The 21348-nt window shown below is 56.1% G+C and overlaps 2 protein-coding genes across 2 annotated transcripts; one reads left to right on the top strand and one right to left on the bottom strand.

The window, feature by feature from the left end:
• Positions 1 to 15485: 15485 nt before the first annotated feature.
• Positions 15486 to 16169, bottom strand: IUM83_01182 (uncharacterized protein; the record flags this gene model as incomplete). The annotated part of the gene is made up of 1 exon (XM_067925017.1): positions 15486 to 16169. The coding sequence occupies one exon, from the start codon at positions 16167 to 16169 to the stop codon at positions 15486 to 15488; it is 684 nt and encodes a 227-aa protein (XP_067797250.1).
• A 1405-nt stretch (positions 16170 to 17574) lies between these two features.
• IUM83_01181 (reverse transcriptase) lies at positions 17575 to 19483 on the top strand (the record flags this gene model as incomplete). Its single annotated transcript, XM_067925016.1, has 2 exons — positions 17575 to 18526; positions 19377 to 19483. The coding sequence occupies 2 exons, from the start codon at positions 17575 to 17577 to the stop codon at positions 19481 to 19483; spliced, it is 1059 nt and encodes a 352-aa protein (XP_067797548.1).
• Positions 19484 to 21348: the final 1865 nt, after the last annotated feature.

Raw genomic sequence — 21348 nt, 5'->3', positions numbered from 1 at the left:
GACGACACCGCGTGCTCAATCATTAAACTTGAGCGTAAGCGATTACGTGGGAAGAGAGGGCGAGCCTCTCCTTCGGTGGCTTGTCGAGCTCGACACAGCCATAGCGGCTCGACGCATCGTCGACCCGCTGTCGAAGGTCGCGTTCGCCATGTCCTGCCTTGGCGGACGCGCAAGGAGTTGGGCGTATGGGCGCCGACTCTCCGATCCTACGTGCTTCAGCACGTACGAAGTATTCAAGGAGGAGCTCAGACAAGCGTCTGAGCCCCCGCAAAACGAGTTCCGGTCGAGGGCGGAGTTCCTCGACCTTCAGCAGGGTAAGCATGACGTCCATGCTTATTCGCAGCGCGCACGATATTTGGTATCAAATATCGTGGCTAACCCGATTGACGAGGCGACCAAGGTCGTCATGTTCATGAAGGGAGTTAGAGATGGGCCCGTGAAGACCTATCTCTTCCGAGAGTACCCGAGTACTCTCGAAGCTGCAATCACCCTTGCCATGCAAGAAGAGTTTAGCCTGCGGCAGGCTAAACCCCATGCAAATGTGCCGAGGCCGCAACCGCGCCCGGTAGTGAGGACGGGAGGTCCGGAACCAATGGACCTCACGAACGCAACAACTACTGGTTACCAGCAACAGGGGGGTAACGTGCGATGCTTCCGTTGCGGAAGGATCGGTCACTTTGCACGGGGGTGCACAGCTCCCATGCCCCCTGGAGGTGGCCGTCGTGGCGATGCTAGGCATCGCCGCGGACCAACAAAAAACGCGAACATCCAGTAGGCGCGGGGCGCCCTACTAGTAATGCAGTCATGCGTGCCGACATCGGGCACGCGACACTGAGGACTGCAGCCCCCAGTGAGACTAGCTCTCGCTGCAAGAAACAAGATGACAGGCCGAACCTAGTCATCCTGAAGGTTACTCGAAGAGAGTGAGTGACTCTCTTCGAGCTTTGGTAGATTCAGGCGCGTCGAACAACTTTGTTCGACTACGGAGCCTGCCGAGACTTGACTTCGAGGAGGTAAATGTACCTCGAAGTCTTCTAGAGGTACGACTGGCAATGTAGTGGGTCTAACTTGACTCACTACTTTTGCTTACACGTTGCGCAACGTGTATGAGGAAGCGTAAGTACTTAGTAATTACTTAGGTTAATTATATTTGAATACACAAATATAATTTAAATCAGATAAGACTCCAAGTGACTTAGATTAGGTAAAATGAGAACTGTATTGTTTGTAAATTGATCTTCCTCTAAAATCTGCTAAAACTGTTTATCATCTATGAAAGGGGTTGGCAGCGGCTGGCTGTCAGAGCCCCGCTAATATGCATGTCTCTGATTGGTAGAAAGTGCTGCTTTCTACCAATAGGATCTTTGGGTATGTGTGGACCACTCATTGTGGTGGTCCACTTCAATGTATCCATCGGTGTGTCTTACACCAATGTGAGGAAGTATCCAAAACGTTTAACAGATAACCTATCTGTTAAATCCACAAGTGGCTTGCAGCCACTTGTACGTGTAACCCCGTTACACCATCCCCCCCTTAAGGTTAGACGCGCGGGGTCTCTGCACGTCAATCTTCGGAATTGACCATTCGTCAATTCTCCGCGTTTGGAGAAGAAATCCGCGCTCATTCAACGATGAGCGCGCCTCCGAAGAAGACGAAGTCGGTGGGGAGTCATCTCTCCATCGACGACTACTTCGAACGCCAGAAGGCGAAGTATGGCGACGTCGTCGACTTCGACGACGACGATGAAGATATGGAGGGCGAGGAGGACTCGCCCTCAAAGCGTAAAGACTCAGTGTCGAGCGAATCGCTCGACCCTCATGCGAAGAACATTCGCCCGCGTGAAGGGGGACGAATCGGACGCTTCGAGTTCGAAGCGTTCGCGAACTGAGAGCGATACCCCACTCGCTTCCGCTGGGGCTCTTAGTACTCCGGGCGCTGCTGCTGCAGCGCGTGATTCAAAGCTCAAGGCTCTCCGCGCGCTGCGCCTGCAGCGCGCGATCCACGGATGCCGTCCGCGTCCGAGATCGCGGACCGGTATGGGAACTCGGTACCTCCGAATGAGGTGCCGCTGTACGTATGCAGCGCCATCAAAGATGACGCTGTGGCTGCCGAGCTGCACTTTGATGCGGAAACGCATCAAAGGCGCGATACTACATCATCGGACTCTTTCATGAGCTCCGATGGTTTCAAAGCAAGAAGACATTTTCTCGCAGCAAAGTGCCCGAATGGCAGGCACTTTGTCAAAGTTGGAACGCCTTTGTTGAAAGCTTCAACAAGAGGCCGAGTGCTTACCGTGATCGGATTAAGCAAGCGCGTGATCGCTTCGAGACGTACTCGAAGCGTGGAAAGTTGCAGCAACTCCACGTTGCTGCGGAGGGGGCAAATGTGCCATGCGCTGTGCCCGAGGGATTTCAGTGCACGAAGTGCTTCCCAGGCGCGGTCCGCTTGAGCGACCGCGACCTGAACGGGTACACGCCGTTCCGTGTGCCCGAGCGTCTCAAAGAGCTCCGTGCTAAGTTCTTAGCACGTGAGGGTTCGGGCGCTAGCGATGATCGCAGCGCTCGTGTTACTTCCGCTGCGCCAGCGCGTACTGCTACTCGTACGCCCTCACCATTTCCGGAACGACCTCCAGCAAGACGTTCGGCGGCTCCCAAGTATCTTGATGGGGAGGAAATCCTCTCCAACGAATACGAAAACGAGCCCCTTGAGGGTTCGTTTTCGGGATACTATGGCCAACAATCCGCTCAACAATCCAGCGGGTTGAGCCGCGGGCGTCACGGATCGGCGGTGGCGGGGGTGGGAACACGCCCCGGGTATGATCAGCCCCGGGCTGATCAGTATGCGCCTCTCCACGACCGGGTGACCGCCGTGGAGCGTCTGCAGGGCGCTGAGTTCGCCGCCCTCAAACAGGAGCTGGCGTACCAGAAGGCCCAAGTCGCGGCGGTCTCGCAGACCGCCTCGAATATCCAGGTCGAGCAGGGGACCCAGATGAAGGGGTTGCTCCAGCGCGTCCGCGCGCTGGAGGAGAGGCTGCTCGTCGCCGAGGCCAAGTCCTCCGCTTCTGCCTCGGCTCCTGCCGAGGCTTCGGGTCAGCCGAGCTAGATGGCTCGTGCTGCAGGTATGGCTTCAGCCGTCCGACGTAAAAGGTCGGATGGAGGCGCATGATAGACGGTATGTCTAGTGTGTATGCGTTGCCGTGCCAACACAGTGAACGGCCCGATGAAGCGCGGAGCAAGCTTGCTTGCTCCGAAATCCGAAACTGCAGGTTTTGCGTAGCTAACAAAACTAATGAACCAACTTTAAATTCATTTGTGTTGCCTCTGCCCGCATTGTCTGCGTTCAGCTTCTGTTGATCAACAGAAGCTGCTATTGTGTCTTGGACAAACCGAATTACGGCTTGTCTTTTGTTGATGAAACTGATTGCATCCGAGCTGAAGTCATTCAGCTCGTTCTCCGCTAGAGGCCCGGCCTCTGCGTGGTTCTTTGCGGTGTCTGCGCCCTGCGCCGATCCGTGGTCGTTGGCCTTGTTGTTGGGGGAGTCTGCGCCCTGCGCAGACTCATGTGGTTTGCTCATTTTTGCAGCTGACACTGTGCAAGTGTCAGCGGTTTTCTGCGGCTGCTGTATTGCAGTCGTAGATCCTCCCCCACTTAAAGTGGGAGCCATCACTCCGAGTAAACTCGGTAGACGTGGATGTCGCATGGCATTCACGTAGAACGGTGTATGCCCGGTCGAGGCATGCACTGAGTTATTGATGGCAAACTCTGCCATCGATAAGCACTCGCTCCAGTATTGGAACGAGTGAGCGTAGCTCTTCAAAATGTCGACGAGCACGCGATTCACGCGCTCGGTTTGACAGTCCGTCTGCGGATGATCCGCAGTCGACATGGAAAGCTGGCTCCCAAGAAGTGTAAACACTTCTTGCCACAGGTGCGCTGTGAAGCGCGGATCTCTGTCCGACACGATGTCGGTCGGCATGCCATGGTGTTTGAACACCATGTCGACGAACAGACGGGCCGTCTGCTTCGCGGTCACTTCTGCCGGCACCGCAGCAAGATGCACCATCTTGCTGAAGCGGTCGACGAAGACCACAACACCGGTGTTCCCTCCGCTGTCCGGGGGAAGACCAAAGATGAAGTCCAAAGACATGTACTTTCAACACTCCGACGGAGTCGGCAGTGATTGTAACGGAGCCTGCGCGAATGGCGCAGGCTTTACGCGTTGGCATATCTCGCAAGCACGGATGTACTTGCGCACCCACTTATACTGGTGGCGCCAGTAGAAGTCGCGCGTGAGAAGGACGTAAGTCTTCTCACGTCCGAGATGTCCCGCAGTCGGGGCATCATGATACTCGTACATGATCCTGAGTCGCAGGTCATGGTCATTTGGCACGACAACGCGATCCGCGTTGTCGTCGACTGCATTGTAAAGAAGCAGTCCGTCGTGCACCCGATATCGGTGTGCACGCGCACGAAGGTGTTTGGGTAACTTCTGACGAGCCTTGTCAGAAGGTGTTGTGCCATAGGCCAACAAGAGTTTCGCGTCCGCGTCGTGCGCGTACGCAGCCTTCACATCATCCAACAGGGACGATGTGGGTTTGCTCGATCGCATGACGTCAATGGCATTGACGTCAGCAGCTTCCGCGTAGTCCGGCCGACGTGATAACGCGTCGGCCACCACATTCAATCTTCCGGGTTTGTGTTCGACCCGAAAGTTATACTCCGCAAAGAATGAGAGCCATCTCGCCATTCTTTGTGATATGTGTGGTGACTTCACTGCGGTGCGCAGTGAAGCATGGTCGGTGTAGACCACAAATGGTCTACTTCCAAGCAAATACACTCGGAACTTTGCGAGAGCGTACTTCATGGCAAGGAGTTCCTTGTCATGCACCGGATAGTTGCGCTCAGCTGGCTTCAGCTGGCGCGATTGGTAGTAGTCGGCACGATCACGGCCCTCGTGATTGTGCTGCATCAATGCACATCCAATCGAGAAATCGGATGCGTCACACACTACGTGAAATAGGCGATCTTGGTTAGCCACTGCCAAGGTCGGCGCCTCAGTCAAGCCCCGCTTGACTACATCGAATGCCTGTTGAGAATCGGTTGTCCAATTCCACACAGCTTCTTTCTTAAGAAGTTGTGACAGCGGGCGGATCTTGCCCGCATAATCCTCCACGTACTTGCACAAGTACGTGGCCAAGCCAAGGAACTGCCTCAGTTCCTTGACACTTGAATGCGTTGGCCATTCATTGATCACTCTGACCTTTTCCGGGTCAGGGCGAACACCATTCTTCCCTACGAGACACCCGAGGACGGGTATCTCGCTCGCCCCGAAGATACACTTCTTCAGGTTCGCGTAGAGCTTATGCTTTCGCATAAGTTCAAGTAGCTTCCGGAGATGCACCCTGTGCATCTCTACGTCGAGTCTTCCCGTCCACAGCCCGGCTGTGGATGAACACATCGTCGAAGTAGCTCGGCGCGAAGTCGCGCACCGAGCGCAACAAGTGCGCCATGCACCTGTTGAAGGTCGCAAGGGGCATTCTTAAGCCCCTGCGGCATTACCAGCCATTCCCAGAGCATGCCGCATGGCGTGCTCACTGCCATGAGAGGGATATCGCTCTCACGCATTAGGATTTGATAGAATCCATCTCGCAAGTCGAGAGCACTGTAAACGGTGCTCCCGGCCATCGAATCGATGATAACATCTTTTCGCGGTATCGGCGTCTGTGCCGGTACCGTCGCATCGTTCAGCTTGTTGTAGGCATGAACGATGCGCCATCCGCCCTGTGGCTTTTGACACAGAACGTCGGAGCACTGTGCGGGGACTTTGATTCCCGCACTTGTCCTGCTTTGCGACGACTTTCAAAGAAGTCGTCGATTGCTTTTACTTGCTCTCGCGGCAGTGGCCACTGCCGCGTGACACAGTACTTCGTGCCCGGCACGAGATCAATCTCGTGCTGAATACCCTTATCCTGCGGAAGCTCCGCAGGAATCTCTTCCGGGAGTACGTCTTTGTACTCCCTCAACAGTTCGTAATAGGGACTCGACTTCAGCGAGTCCCAACCTTGTTCCTCGAAGCGCTCTCGCTTCGTCTTCGCACTGAGAGTGTCTTCACTCTCAGTGGTACTTCCCATGAAGAGCTGTCTCAGCTCTTCGCTCTCGCTCTCCGTTCTTTCGCTGTCCGAAAGAACGCCGACCTGCTCGATGCGTCCATTGTGCAAGTCGTGCGTGAAGCGCTTCCAGCTCATGACTGGAAGCGAAGTCAACTCCGACGCCGTCGTCGGTGGGATAGCGAGTTCCATTTCACGATACTGGAATCCAGTGTCACCGCCTCAGTCTGCTCAGCAGACGGTTCTCGTGGCGTCTCGGTCCCGGACCGAGACTTGCGCAGCGTTCTCCGCATGCGCCGTCTTCTTGTTGTGCGGAGCCGGGCTCCGCACAGTTGTTCTTTGGTCCAGGCCCGGCCGTGGACAGTTGTTCGCCGGCGGACCCTGTCCGCGGGCGCGCGGTATCAATCCCGGCTTGACCGCATTTTCCTTCGTGCAGCCCGGCTGCACGGTAATGTCCTTCGCCGGCAGACCCTGTCTGCGGGCGCGCGATATCAAGCCCGGCTTGATCGCATGGCGCTTCGTCGTGCAGCCCGGCTGCACGACAGCATGCAATTGCGTCAGTGCGGTACGTTTGCAACCGTCCGCGCTGTTTGCAGCGTCAACTCCCGGAGTTGACACGCCTTCGTCACCTCGACGCCATTCATTGGCGGAGCCCCTCATGACCGAGGGTGCGTCGGCTCCCGGAGTCGACGCGTCGTTGTCGACCTGACCGCTTCGGGTCTGGGACTGTCCCTTACACGCTTGAATGTGGGTGTTGGTTCCCGGAACCAACACATCTTTTTCTTCCGACGTCGGCAGCATTGCCGACGCGGGTTTCACTTGTGCGCGCCCTCGCGCACTCCTTGGGCACTCCGGGACAGCAACATTAAGCGCTGTCTCGACTGGTAAGCCGCGCGCACCTGCTGGTGCGTGCGCTGCGGTAACAGGGTCATCGCTCTCTGTTCCGCTGTCGCGTCCGAAGCGCACGAGTGTGCGCTTCTTCCAGTCTATCACCGGATCCTACAAGCCACTGCATGCCATTACCACGTCGAACTTATCGTCCAGGTCCAGGACGATAAAGTGTTCGACAAACACTCGTTGTTTGTACGAGAAGCGCACGTTCACGACGCGCTTCTCAGTCTTCACGATGGCACCTGTTGCCAGTCGTACCTCCAGAAGACCTCGAGGTGTATCTACCTCCTCGAAGTCAAGTCTCGGCAGGCTTCGTAGTCGAACAAAGTTGTTCGACGCGCCTGAATCTACCAAAGCTCGAAGAGAGTCACTCGCTCTCTTCGAGTAAACCTTCAAGATGACTAGGTTCGGCCTGTCATCTTGTTTCTTGCAGCGAGAGCTAGTCTCACTGGGGGCTGCAGTCCTCAGTGTCGCGTGCCCGATGTCGGCACGCATGACTGCATTACCAGTAGGGCGCCCCGCGCCTACTGGATGTTCGCGTTTTTTGTTGGTCCGCGGCGATGCCTAGCATCGCCACGACGGCCACCTCCAGGGGGCATGGGAGCTGTGCACTCCCGTGCAAAGTGACCGATCCTTCCGCAACGGAAGCATCGCACGTTACCTCCCTGCTGCTGGTAACCAGCAGTTGTTGCGTTCGAGAGGTCCATTGGTTCTGGACCTCCCGTCCTCACTACCGGGCGCGGTTGCGGCCTCGGCACATTTGCATGGGGTTTAGCCTGCCGCAGGCTAAACTCTTCTTGCATGGCAACGGTGATTGCAGCTTCGAGAGTACTCGGGTACTCTCGGAAGAGATAGGTCTTCACAGGCCCATCTCTGAGCCCCTTCATGAACGTGACGACCTTGGTCGCCTCGTCAATCGGGTTAGCCACGATATTTGATACCAAATATCGTGCGCGCTGCGCGTAAGCATGAACGTCATGCTTACCCTGCTGAAGGTCGAGGAACTCCGCCCTCGACCGGAACTCGTTTTGCGGGGGCTCAGACGCTTGTCTGAGCTCCTCCTTGAATACTTCGTACGTGCTGAAGCACGTAGGATCGGAGAGTCGGCGCCCATACGCCCAACTCCTTGCGCGTCCGCCAAGGCAGGACATGGCGAACGCGACGTTCGACAGCGGGTCGACGATGCGTCGAGCCGCTATGGCTGTGTCGAGCTCGACAAGCCATCGGAGGAGAGGCTCGCCCTCTCTTCCCACGTATTTGCTTACGCTCAATTTTAATGATTGAGCACGCGGTGTCGTCCCTGACGACGCCGTCACTGAGGAAGCAGCATCGCGCTGCTCCATCATGATGAATCCTAGAGCAACACCATGTTGCTCTGTCGGCGATAGCGTACGCAGCATCGTAGCTTTCGCCGCTTCTCCAATGACTGTTGACATTCGTTGGAGGGCTTCCCACTCTGGGTCAGACAGGTGGGGGCAGTCTGCGCGTGCAACATGCGTTGCAGGCGAGTTGGAGCTCTCCATGGGCACCTCCGTGTTCATGGGGTTTTCGGCTCCGCGTTTGTACACCTCGTACGAACGTAAAGCAGTCGGTCGTTGGACGGACTACAAAGTGCTACCAGGTGCAGTGGGTCTAACTTGACTCACTACTTTTGCTTACACGTTGCGCAACGTGTATGAGGAAGGGTAAGTATTTAGTAATTACTTAGGTTAATTACATTTGAATACACAAATATAAGTTAAATCAGATAAGACTCCAAGTGACTTAGATTAGGTAAAATGAGAACTGTATTGCTTGTAAATTGATCTTCCTCTAAAATCTGCTAAAAACTGTTTATCATCTATGAAAGGGTTGACAGCGGCTGGCTGTCAGAGCCCCGCCAATATGCACGTCTCTAAATTGGCAGAAAGATGCTGCTTTCTACCAATAGGATCTTTGGGCATGTGTGGACCACTCATTGTGGTGGCCCACTTCAATGTATCCATTGGTGTGTCTTACACCAAGGTGAGGAAGTATCTAAAACTTTTAACAGATAACCTATCTGTTAAATTCACAAGTGGCTTGCAGCCACTTGTGCGTGTAACCCCGTTACACCATCCCCCCCTTAAGGTTAGACGCGCGGGGTCTCCGCACGTCATCTTCGAAATTGACCACTCGTCAATTCTCCGCGTTTGGAGAAGAAATCCGCGCTCATTCAACGATGAACGCGCCTCCGAAGAAGAGCTCGAAGTCGGTGGGGAGTCATCTCTCCATCGACGACTACTTCGAACGCCAGAAGGCGAAGTATGGCGACGTCGTCGATTTCGACGACGACGATGAAGATATGGAGGGCAAGGAGGACTCGCCCTCAAAGCGTAAAGACTCAGTGTCGAGCGAATCGCTCGACCCTCATGCGAAGAACATTCGCCCGCGTGAAGGGGACGAATCGGACGCTTCGAGCTCGAAGCGTTCGCGAACTGAGAGCGATACCCCACTCGCTTCCGCTGGGGCTCTTAGTACTCCGGGCGCTGCTGTTGCAGCTCGTGATTCCAAAGCTCAAGGCTCTCCGCGCGCTGCGCCTGTAGCGCGCGATCCACGGATGCCGTCCGCGTCCGAGATCGCGGACCGGTATGGGAACTCGGTACCTCCGAATGAGGTGCCGCTGTACGTATGCAGCGCCATCAAAGATGACGCTGTGGCTGCCGAGCTGCACTTTGATGCGGAAACGCATCAAAGGCGCGATTACTACATCATCGGACTCTTCCATGAGCTCCGATGGTTTCAAAGCAAGAAGACCTCTTCTCGCAGCAAAGTGCCCGAATGGCAGGCACTTTGTCAAAGCTGAAACGCCTTTGTTGAAAACTTCAATAAGAGGCCGAGTGCTTACCGTGATCGGATTAAGCAGGCGCGTGATCGCTTCGAGACGTACTCGAAGCGTGGAAAGTTGGAGCAACACCACGTTGCTGCGGAGGAGGCAAATGTGTCGTGCGCTGTGCCCGAGGGCTTTCAGTGCACGAAGTGCTTCCCAGGTGTGGTCCGCTTGAGCGACCGCGACCTGAACGGGTACACGTCGTTCCGTGTGCCTGAGAGTCTCAAAGAGCTCCGTGCTAAGTTCTTAGCACGTGAGGGTTCGGGCTAGCGATGATCGCAGCGCTCGTGTTACTTCCGCTGCGCCAGCGCGTACTGCTCCTCGTACGCCCTCACCATTTCCGGAACGACCTCCAGCAAGACGTTCGGCGGCTCCCAAGTATCTTGATGGGGAGGAAATCCTCTCCAACGAATACGAAAACGAGCCCCTTGAGGGTTCGTTTCGGGATACTATGGCCAACAATCCGCTCAACAATCCAGCGGGTTGAGCCGCGGGCGTCACGGATCGGCGGTGGCGGGGGTGGGAACACGCCCCGGGTATGATCAGCCCCGAGCTGATCAGTATGCGCCTCTCCACGACCGGGTGACCGCCGTGGAGCGTCTGCAGGGCGCTGAGTTCGCCGCCCTCAAACAGGAGCTGGCGTACCAGAAGGCCCAAGTCGCGGCGGTCTCGCAGACCGCCTCGAATATCCAGGTCGAGCTGGGGACCCAGATGAAGGGGTTGCTCCAGCGCGTCCGCGCGCTGGAGGAGAGGCTGCTCGTCGCCGAGGCCAAGTCCTCCGCTTCTGCCTCGGCTGCTGCCGAGGCTTCGGGTCAGCCGAGCTAGATGGCTCGTGCTGCAGGTATGGCTTCAGCCGTCCGACGTAAAAGGTCGGATGGAGGCGCATGCTAGACGGTATGTCTAGCGTGTAAGCGTTGCCGTGCCGTGCCAACGCAGTGAACGGCCCGATGAAGCGCGGAGCAAGCTTGCTTGCTCCGAAGTTCGAAACTGCATGTTAGGCAGGTTTTGCGTAGCTAACAAAACTAATGAACCAACTTTAAATTCATTTGTGTTGCCTCTGCCCACATTGTCTGCGTTCAGCTTCTGTTGATCAACAGAAGCTGCTATTGTGTCTTGGACAAACCGAATTACGGCTTGTCTTTTGGTGATGAAACTGATTGCATCCGAGCTGAAGTCATTCAGCTCGCTCTCCGCTAGAGGCCCGGCCTCTGCGTGGTTCTTTGCGGTGTCTGCGCCCTGCGCAGACCCGTGGTCTTTGGCCTTGTTGTTGGGGGAGTCTGCGCCCTGCGCAGACTCATGTGGTTTGTCCATTGTTGCAGCTGACACTGTGCAAGTGTCAGCGGTTTTCTGCGGCTGCTGGATTGCAGTCGTAGATCCTCCTCCACTTAAAGTGGGAGCCATCACTCCGAGTAAACTCGGTAGACGTGGATGCCGCATGGCATTCACGTAGAACGGTGTATGCCCGGTCGAGGCATGCACTGAGTTGTTGATGGCAAACTCTGCCATCGATAAGCACTCGCTCCAGTATTGGAACGAGTGAGCGTAGCTCTTCAAAATGTCGACGAGCACGCGATTCACGCGCTCGGTTTGACCGTCCGTCTGCGGATGATCCGCAGTCGACATGGAAAGCTGGCTCCCAAGAAGTGTAAACACTTCTTGCCACAGATGCGCTGTGAAGCGCGGATCTCTGTCCGACACGATGTCGGTCGGCATGCCATGGTGTTTGAACACCATGTCGACGAACAGACGGGCCGTCTGCTTCGCGGTCACTTCTGCCGGCACCGCAGCAAGATGCACCATCTTGCTGAAGCGGTCGACGAAGACCACAACACCGGTGTTCCCTCCGCTGTCCGGGGGAAGACCAAAGATGAAGTCCAAAGACGTGGACTTTCAACACTCCGACGGAGTCGGTAGTGATTGTAAAGGAGCCTGCGCGAATGGCGCAGGCTTTACGCGTTGGCATACCTCGCAAGCACGGATGTACTTGCGCACCCACTTATACTGGTGGTGCCAGTAGAAGTCGCGCGTGAGAAGGACGTATGTCTTCTCACGTCCGAGATGTCCCGCAGTCGGGGCATCATGATATTCGTACATGATCCTGAGTCGCAGGTCATGGTCATTCGGCACGATAACGCGATCCGCGTTGTCGTCGACTGCATTGTAAAGCAGTAGTCCGTCGTGCACACGAAAGCGGTGTGCACGCGCTCGAAGGTGCTTGGGCAGCTTCTGACGGGACTCGTCAGAAGGCGCTGTGCCATAGGCCAGCAAGAGCTTCGCGTCCGCGTCGTGCGCGTACGCGACCTTCACATCATCCAACAGGGACGATGTGGGTTCGCTCGATCGCATGACGTCAATGGCATTGACGTCAGCAGCTTCTGCGTAGTCCGGCCGACGTGATAACGCGTCGGCCACTACATTCAACCTTCCGGGTTTGTATTCGACCCGAAAGTTATACTCCGCAAAGAATGAGAGCCATCTCGCCATTCTTTGTGATATGTGTAGCGACTTCACTGCGGTGCGCAGTGAAGCATGGTCGGTGTAGACCACAAATGGTCTACTTCCAAGCAAATACACTCGGAACTTTGCGAGTGCATACTTCATGGCAAGGAGTTCCTTGTCATGCACCGGGTAGTTGCGCTCAGCTGGCTTCAGCTGACGCGATTGGTAGTAGACGACACGATCACGGCCCTCGTGATCGAGCTGCATCAACGCGCATCCGATCGCGAAATCGGATGCGTCACACACTACGTGAAATGGGCGATCTTGGTCAGCCACTGCCAAGATCGGCGCCTCAGTCAAGCCCCGCTTGACTGTATCGAATGCCTTTTGGCAATCGGTTGTCCAATTCCACACAGCTTCCTTCTTAAGAAGCTGTGACAGCGGGCGGATCTTGCCCGCGGAATCCTCCACGTGATTGCACAAGTACGTGGCCAAGCCAAGGAACTGCCTCAGTTCCTTGACACTTGAAGGCGTTGGCCATTCATCAATCACTCTGACCTTTTCCGGGTCAGGGCGAACACCATTTTTCCCTACGAGGCACCCGAGGACGGGTATCTCGCTCGCCCCGAAGATACACTTTTCAGGTTCGCGTAGAGCTTATGCTTTCGCATAAGCTCGCGTAGTTCCCGAAGATGCACCCTGTGCATCTCTACGTCGGTCTTCCCGTCCACAGCCCGGCTGTGGATGAACACATCGTCGAAGTAGCTCGGCGCGAAGTCGCGCACCGAGCGCAGCAAGTGTGTCACGCACCTGTTGAAGGCCGCAGGGGGCATTATTAAGCCCCTGCGGCATTACTAGCCATTCCCAGAGCATGTCGCTTGGCGTGCTCACTGCCGTGAGAGGGATATCGCTCTCACGCATTAGGATTTGATAGAATCCATCTCGCAAGTCGAGAGCACTGTAAACGGTGCTCCCGGCCATCGAATCGATGATAACATCTTTTCGCGGTATCGGCGTCTGCGCCGGTACCGTCGCATCGTTCAGCTTGTTGTAGGCATGAACGATGCGCCATCCGCCCTGTGGCTTCTTGACACAGAACGTCGGAGCACTGTGCGGGGACTTTGATTCCCGCACTTGTCCTGCTTTGCGACGACTTTCAAAGAAGTCGTCGATTGCTTTTACTTGCTCTCGCGGCAGTGGCCACTGCCGCGTGACACAGTACTTCGTGCCCGGCACGAGATCAATCTCGTGCTGAATACCCTTATCCTGCGGAAGCTCCGCAGGAATCTCTTCCGGGAGTACGTCTTTGTACTCCCTCAACAGTTCGTAATAGGGACTCGACTTCAGCGAGTCCCAACCTTGTTCCTCGAAGCGCTCTCGCTCCGTCTTCGCACTGAGAGTGTCTTCACTCTCAGTGGTACTTCCCATGAAGAGCTGCCTCAGCCCTTCGCTCTCGCTCTCCGTTCTTTCGCTGTCCGAAAGAACGCAGACCTGCTCGATGCGTCCATCGTGCAAGTCGCGCGTGAAGCGCTTCCAGCTCATGGCTGGAAGCGAAGTCAACTCCGACGCCGTCGTCGGAGGACTAGCGAGTTCCATCTCGCGATACTGGAATCCAGTATCGGTGCGCGTCAAGACGCTTAGCGTCTTGACATTCGGCGTCACCGCCTCTGTCTGCCCAGCAGACTGCTCTCGTTGCGTCTCGGTCCCGGACCGAGACTTGCGCAGCGTTTTCCGCTTGCGCCGTCTTCTTGTTGTGCGGAGCCCGGCTCCGCACAGTCGTTCTTCTGGTCCAGGCCCGGCCGTGGACAGTTGTTCGCCGGCGGACCCTGTCCGCGGGCGCGCGGTATCAAGCCCGGCTTGACCGCATTTTCCTTCGTGCAGCCCGGCTGCACGGTAATGTGTCCCTTCGCCGGCAGACCCTGTCTGCGGGCGCGCGATATCAAGCCCGGCTTGATCGCATGGCGCTTCGTCGTGCAGCCCGGCTGCACGACAACATGCCAATTGCGTCAGTGCGGTACGTTTGCAACCGTCCGCGCTGTTTGCAGCGTCAACTCCCGGAGTTGACACGCCTTCGTCACCTCGACGCCATTCATTGGCGGAGCCCCTCATGACCGAGGGTGCGTCGGCTCCCGGAGTCGACGCGTCGTTGTCGACCTGACCGCTTCGGGTCTGGGACTGTCCCTTACACGCTTGATATCGTGGGTGTTGGTTCCCGGAACCAACACATCTTTTTCTTCCGACGTCGGCAGCATTGCCGACGCGGGTTTCACTTGTGCGCGCCCTCGCGCACTCCTTGGGCACTCCGGGACAGCAACATTAAGCGCTGTCTCGACTGGTAAGCCGCGCGCACCTGCTGGTGCGTGCGCTGCGGTAACAGGGTCATCGCTCTCTGTTCCGCTGTCGCGTCCGAAGCGCACGAGTGTGCGCTTCTTCCAGTCTATCACCGGATCCTACAAGCCACTGCATGCCATTACCACGTCGAACTTATCGTCCAGGTCCAGGACGATAAAGTGTTCGACAAACACTCGTTGTTTGTACGAGAAGCGCACGTTCACGACGCGCTTCTCAGTCTTCACGATGGCACCTGTTGCCAGTCGTACCTCCAGAAGACCTCGAGGTGTATCTACCTCCTCGAAGTCAAGTCTCGGCAGGCTTCGTAGTCGAACAAAGTTGTTCGACGCGCCTGAATCTACCAAAGCTCGAAGAGAGTCACTCGCTCTCTTCGAGTAAACCTTCAAGATGACTAGGTTCGGCCTGTCATCTTGTTTCTTGCAGCGAGAGCTAGTCTCACTGGGGCTGCAGTCCTCAGTGTCGCGTGCCCGATGACGGCACGCCTGACTGCATTACAAGTAGGGCGCCCCGCGCCTACTGGATGTTCGCGTTTTTGTTGGTCCGCGGCGATGCCTAGCATCGCCACGACGGCCACCTCCAGGGGGGCATGGGAGCTGTGCACTCCCGTGCAAAGTGACCGATCCTTCCGCAACGGAAGCATCGCACGTTACCTCCCTGCTGCTGGTAACCAGCAGTTGTTGCGTTCGAGAGGTCCATTGGTTCTGGACCTCCCGTCCTCACTACCGGGCGCGGTTGCGGCCTCGGCACATTTGCATGGGGTTTAGCCTGCCGCAGGCTAAACTCTTCTTGCATGGCAACGGTGATTGCAGCTTCGAGAGTACTCGGGTACTCTCGGAAGAGATAGGTCTTCACAGGCCCATCTCTGAGCTCCCCTTCATGAACGTGACGACCTTGGTCGCCTCGTCAATCGGGTTAGCCACGATATTTGATACCAAATATCGTGCGCGCTGCGCGTAAGCATGAACGTCATGCTTACCCTGCTGAAGGTCGAGGAACTCCGCCCTCGACCGGAACTCGTTTTGCGGGGGCTCAGACGCTTGTCTGAGCTCCTCCTTGAATACTTCGTACGTGCTGAAGCACGTAGGATCGGAGAGTCGGCGCCCATACGCCCAACTCCTTGCGCGTCCGCCAAGGCAGGACATGGCGAACGCGACGTTCGACAGCGGGTCGACGATGCGTCGAGCCGCTATGGCTGTGTCGAGCTCGACAAGCCATCGGAGGAGAGGCTCGCCCTCTCTTCCCACGTATTTGCTTACGCTCAATTTTAATGATTGAGCACGCGGTGTCGTCCCTGACGACGCCGTCACTGAGGAAGCAGCATCGCGCTGCTCCATCATGATGAATCCTAGAGCAACACCATGTTGCTCTGTCGGCGATAGCGTACGCAGCATCGTAGCTTTCGCCGCTTCTCCAATGACTGTTGACATTCGTTGGAGGGCTTCCCACTCTGGGTCAGACAGGTGGGGGCAGTCTGCGCGTGCAACATGCGTTGCAGGCGAGTTGGAGCTCTCCATGGGCACCTCCGTGTTCATGGGGTTTTCGGCTCCGCGTTTGTACACCTCGTACGAACGTAAAGCAGTCGGTCGTTGGACGGACTACAAAGTGCTACCAGGTGCAGTGGGTCTAACTTGACTCACTACTTTTGCTTACACGTTGCGCAACGTGTATGAGGAAGGGTAAGTATTTAGTAATTACTTAGGTTAATTACATTTGAATACACAAATATAAGTTAAATCAGATAAGACTCCAAGTGACTTAGATTAGGTAAAATGAGAACTGTATTGCTTGTAAATTGATCTTCCTCTAAAATCTGCTAAAAACTGTTTATCATCTATGAAAGGGTTGACAGCGGCTGGCTGTCAGAGCCCCGCCAATATGCACGTCTCTAAATTGGCAGAAAGATGCTGCTTTCTACCAATAGGATCTTTGGGCATGTGTGGACCACTCATTGTGGTGGCCCACTTCAATGTATCCATTGGTGTGTCTTACACCAAGGTGAGGAAGTATCTAAAACTTTTAACAGATAACCTATCTGTTAAATTCACAAGTGGCTTGCAGCCACTTGTACGTGTAACCCCGTTACAGGCAACAGGTGCCATTCTGAAGACTGAGTAGCGCGTCGTGAACGTGCGCTTCTCGTACAAACAACGAGTGTTTGTCGAACACTTTATCGTCCTGGACCTGGACGATAAGTTCGACGTGGTAATGGCATGCCGTGGCTTGTAGGATCCGGTAATAGACTGGAAGAAGCGCACGCTCGTGCGCTTCGGCCGCGACAGCGGAACAGAGAGCGATGACCCTGTTACCGCAGCGCACGCACCAGCAGGTGCGCGCGGCTTACCAGTCGAGACAGCGCTTAATGTTGCTGTCCCGGAGTGCCCAAGGAGTGCGCGAGGGCGCGCACAAGTGAAACCCGCGTCGGCAATGCTGCCGACGTCGGAAGAAAAAGATGTGTTGGTTCCGGGAACCAACACCCACATTCAAGCGTGTAAGGGACAGTCCCAGACCCGAAGCGGTCAGGTCGACAACGACGCGTCGACTCCGGGAGCCGACGCACCCTCGGTCATGAGGGGCTCCGCCAATGAATGGCGTCGAGGTGACGAAGGCGTGTCAACTCCGGGAGTTGACGCTGCAAACAGTGCGGGCGGTTGCAAACGTACCACACTGACGCAATTTGCATGCTGTCGTGCAGCCGGGCTGCACGACGAAGCGCCATGCGATCAAGCCGGGCTTGATATCGCGCGCCCGCAGACAGGGTCTGCCGGCGAAGGGACACATTACCGTGCAGCCGGGCTGCACGAAGGAAAATGCGGTCAAGCCGGGCTTGATACCGCGCGCCCGCGGACAGGGTCCGCCGGCGAACAACTGTCCACGGCCGGGCCTGGACCAGAAGAACAACTGTGCGGAGCCGGGCGCCGCACAACAAGAAGACGGCGCATGCGGAGAACGCTGCGCAAGTCTCGGTCCGGGACCGAGACGCAACGAGAGCAGTCTGCTGGGCAGACAGAGGCGGTGACGCCGAATGTCAAGACGCTAAGCGTCTTGACGCGCACCGATACTGGATTCCAGTATCGCGAGATGGAACTCGCTAGTCCTCCGACGACGGCGTCGGAGTTGACTTCGCTTCCAGCCATGAGCTGGAAGCGCTTCACGCGCAACTTGCACGATGGACGCATCGAGCAGGTCTGCGTTCTTTCGGACAGCGAAAGAACGGAGAGCGAGAGCGAAGGGCTGAGGCAGCTCTTCATGGGAAGTACCACTGAGAGTGAAGACACTCTCAGTGCGAAGACGAAGCGAGAGCGCTTCGAGGAACAAGGTTGGGACTCGCTGAAGTCGAAACTCTATTACGAACTGTTGAGGGAGTACAAAGACGTACTCCCGGAAGAGATTCCTGCGGAGCTTCCGCAGGATAAGGGTATTCAGCACGAGATTGATCTCGTGCCGGGCACGAAGTACTGTGTCACGCGGCAGTGGCCACTGCCGCGAGAGCAAGTAAAAGCAATCGACGACTTCTTTGAAAGTCGTCGCAAAGCAGGACAAGTGCGGGAATCAAAGTCCCCGCACAGTGCTCCGACGTTCTGTGTCAAGAAGCCACAGGGCGGATGGCGCATCGTTCATGCCTACAACAAGCTGAACGATGCGACGGTACCGGCGCAGACGCCGATACCGCGAAAAGATGTTATCATCGATTCGATGGCCGGGAGCACCGTTTACAGTGCTCTCGACTTGCGAGATGGATTCTATCAAATCCTAATGCGTGAGAGCGATATCCCTCTCACGGCAGTGAGCACGCCATGCGACATGCTCTGGGAATGGCTGGTAATGCCGCAGGGGCTTAATAATGCCCCCTGCGGCCTTCAACAGGTGCGTGACACACTTGCTGCGCTCGGTGCGCGACTTCGCGCCGAGCTACTTCGACGATGTGTTCATCCACAGCCGGGCTGTGGACGGGAAGACCGACGTAGAGATGCACAGGGTGCATCTTCGGGAACTACTTGAGCTTATGCGAAAGCATAAGCTCTACGCGAACCTGAAAAAGTGTATCTTCGGGGCGAGCGAGATACCCGTCCTCGGGTGCCTCGTAGGGAAAAATGGTGTTCGCCCTGACCCGGAAAAGGTCAGAGTGATTGATGAATGGCCAACGCCTTCAAGTGTCAAGGAACTGAGGCAGTTCCTTGGCTTGGCCACGTACTTGTGCAATCACGTGGAGGATTCCGCGGGCAAGATCCGCCCGCTGTCACAGCTTCTTAAGAAGGAAGCTGTGTGGAATTGGACAACCGATTGCCAAAAGGCATTCGATACAGTCAAGCGGGGCTTGACTGAGGCGCCGATCTTGGCAGTGGCTGACCAAGATCGCCCATTTCACGTAGTGTGTGACGCATCCGATTTCGCGATCGGATGCGCGTTGATGCAGCACGATCACGAGGGCCGTGATCGTGTCGTCTACTACCAATCGCGTCAGCTGAAGCCAGCTGAGCGCAACTACCCGGTGCATGACAAGGAACTCCTTGCCATGAAGTACGCACTCGCAAAGTTCCGAGTGTATTTGCTTGGAAGTAGACCATTTGTGGTCTACACCGACCATGCTTCACTGCGCACCGCAGTGAAGTCGCCACACATATCACAAAGAATGGCGAGATGGCTCTCATTCTTTGCGGAATACAATTTCCGGGTCGAATACAAACCCGGAAGGTTGAATGTAGTGACGGACGCGTGATCACGTCGGCCGGACTACGCAGAAGCTGCCGACGTCAATGCCATTGACGCCATGCGAACGAGCACACCCACGTCGTCTCTGTTGGACGACGTGAAGGGCGCGTACGCGCACGACGCGCACGAGAAATAAGCATTCCAACTTTGGCAAAGTGCCTGCCACTCGGGCACGCTACTGCGAGAAGATGTCTTCTTGCTTTGAAACCATCGGAGCTCATGGAAGAGTCCGATGTAGTAATCGCGCCTTTGATGCGTCTCCGCGCAGCTCGACAGCCACGGAGTCATCCTTGCTGGCGTTGCATACGTTCAGCGGCACCTCATTCGGAGGTACCGAGTTCCCATACCGGTCCGAGATCTCGGACGCGGACGGCATCTACGGATCGCGTGCTGCAGGTGCAGCGCGCGGAGACCTGAGAGCACCAGCAGAAGCGAGTGGGGTATCACGCTCAGCTTGCGAACGCTTCGAGCTCGAAGCGTCCGATTCATCTCCCACGCAGGGGCGGACGTTCCCAGTGTGGGGGTCGAGCGACTCGCTCAACACTGAGTCCTTCTCGTCCTCCATGTCTTCGTCGTCGACTTCGGCGACGACGACGTCACCGTACTTCGCCGTCTGGCGCTCGTGTATTTGTCGATGGAAAGATGACTCTCCACCGCCATCTAGTCCTTCTTCTATTTGGGCGCGGTCATCGTTGTATGAGCGCGGGTTTCTTCTCCAAACGCGGAGAATTGACGAATGGTCAATTCCGAAGATTGACGTGCGGAGACCCCGCGCGTCTAACCTTAAGGGGGGGGATGGTGTAACGGGGTTACACGCACAAGTGGCTTGCAGCCACTTGTGGATTTAACAGATAGGTTGTCTGTTAAAGTTTTAGATACTTCCTCACCTTGGTGTAAGCCACAGTTTTAGCAGATTTAGGAGGAAGATCAATTTACAAACAATACAGTTCTCATATTCCCCTAATCGAATTAGCTCGGTGTCTTTATTTACTTTAAATTATACTTGAGGACTCAAGTATAATTTATTCTAGTTAAACTAAACTACCGCTTCCTCATACACGTAGCGCAACGTGTAAGCATAGGTAGTGTCCAAAGTAGGCCCACCACACCAGGTAGGCGGTCATCGCTAAGATCCACGGCGCGCGTTGCTTTTTCCCACAAAACGGTCCTGTTGCAGCCCGAATACATTCGCAGGGGATACTAACAGCTGCTCTGATGACGACAGGTCAGCCTCGACAGAGTTTGACGAGGAAGAGGCACGATTCGGGGTGTCCATAGTTCGGGGATCACGCTCCCCGACCTCGGCAGAACGGTGGATCGCAGTGGGAGCTTCGGGGAGCGGAGCCCAAGCGCTCACAGCTGGGGAAGCGTCCGTCCACCCTCCCCGACTGGGATCAAACTCTGCCCATCTAAGTCGGTGTCGTTGAGTAGGTGTCTGAGATCGAGATAGCAGATATAGTATCGGAGTATAAGCGCGAGAGCCCGTCCACGTGACCCATCGCGGTTCCGGCCTCGGGGTAGACTTAAAAGCGTAATTGGGAGAGTCCCAAGGCCCACTTTGCCAGCTTCGCATTGCTGGTCCGGTTGGTTTCGCATCCCTCAAACGTGTTTGGTACATACATCATACGGTAGAATAACAGCAATTTCCCGACTGCACTTAAGACGAGCATCATACAAATCGCGAGTCAAGCCCTTTCAGAGCATAACACGACTGCCCTACCCCTTCCCGAAGTGTTATGCATACTCGTTCCTAGATAGATTAGTGCGCCGTTTGCTGATTGGTCGGAGGCTGGGGATGGATGGCATGAAGCGAGCGCAGCGAGCCCCCGCCTGCGGTCTGAGAGTCCGTGTGCGGAGTACGCGGCTACAAAACCAGGACCCAGTAGTGGTCTGCCTCGCAAGCGGAGGCGACGCGTGCGAGCCGCAGCGGGCTTAGGGTTCTGGACCAGCGGGCGCAGCGAGCCTTTCGGGTTTTTGGGATCGCGCGGAGCTCGTAGCTGG

The sequence above is a fragment of the Phytophthora cinnamomi genome (assembly GCF_018691715.1).
Source record: "Phytophthora cinnamomi strain GKB4 chromosome Unknown Contig14, whole genome shotgun sequence".
NCBI lineage: Eukaryota > Oomycota > Peronosporomycetes > Peronosporales > Peronosporaceae > Phytophthora > Phytophthora cinnamomi.
Note: the sequence above shows the minus strand (reverse complement) of the source record. Positions and strands in the feature narration are given on the sequence as shown.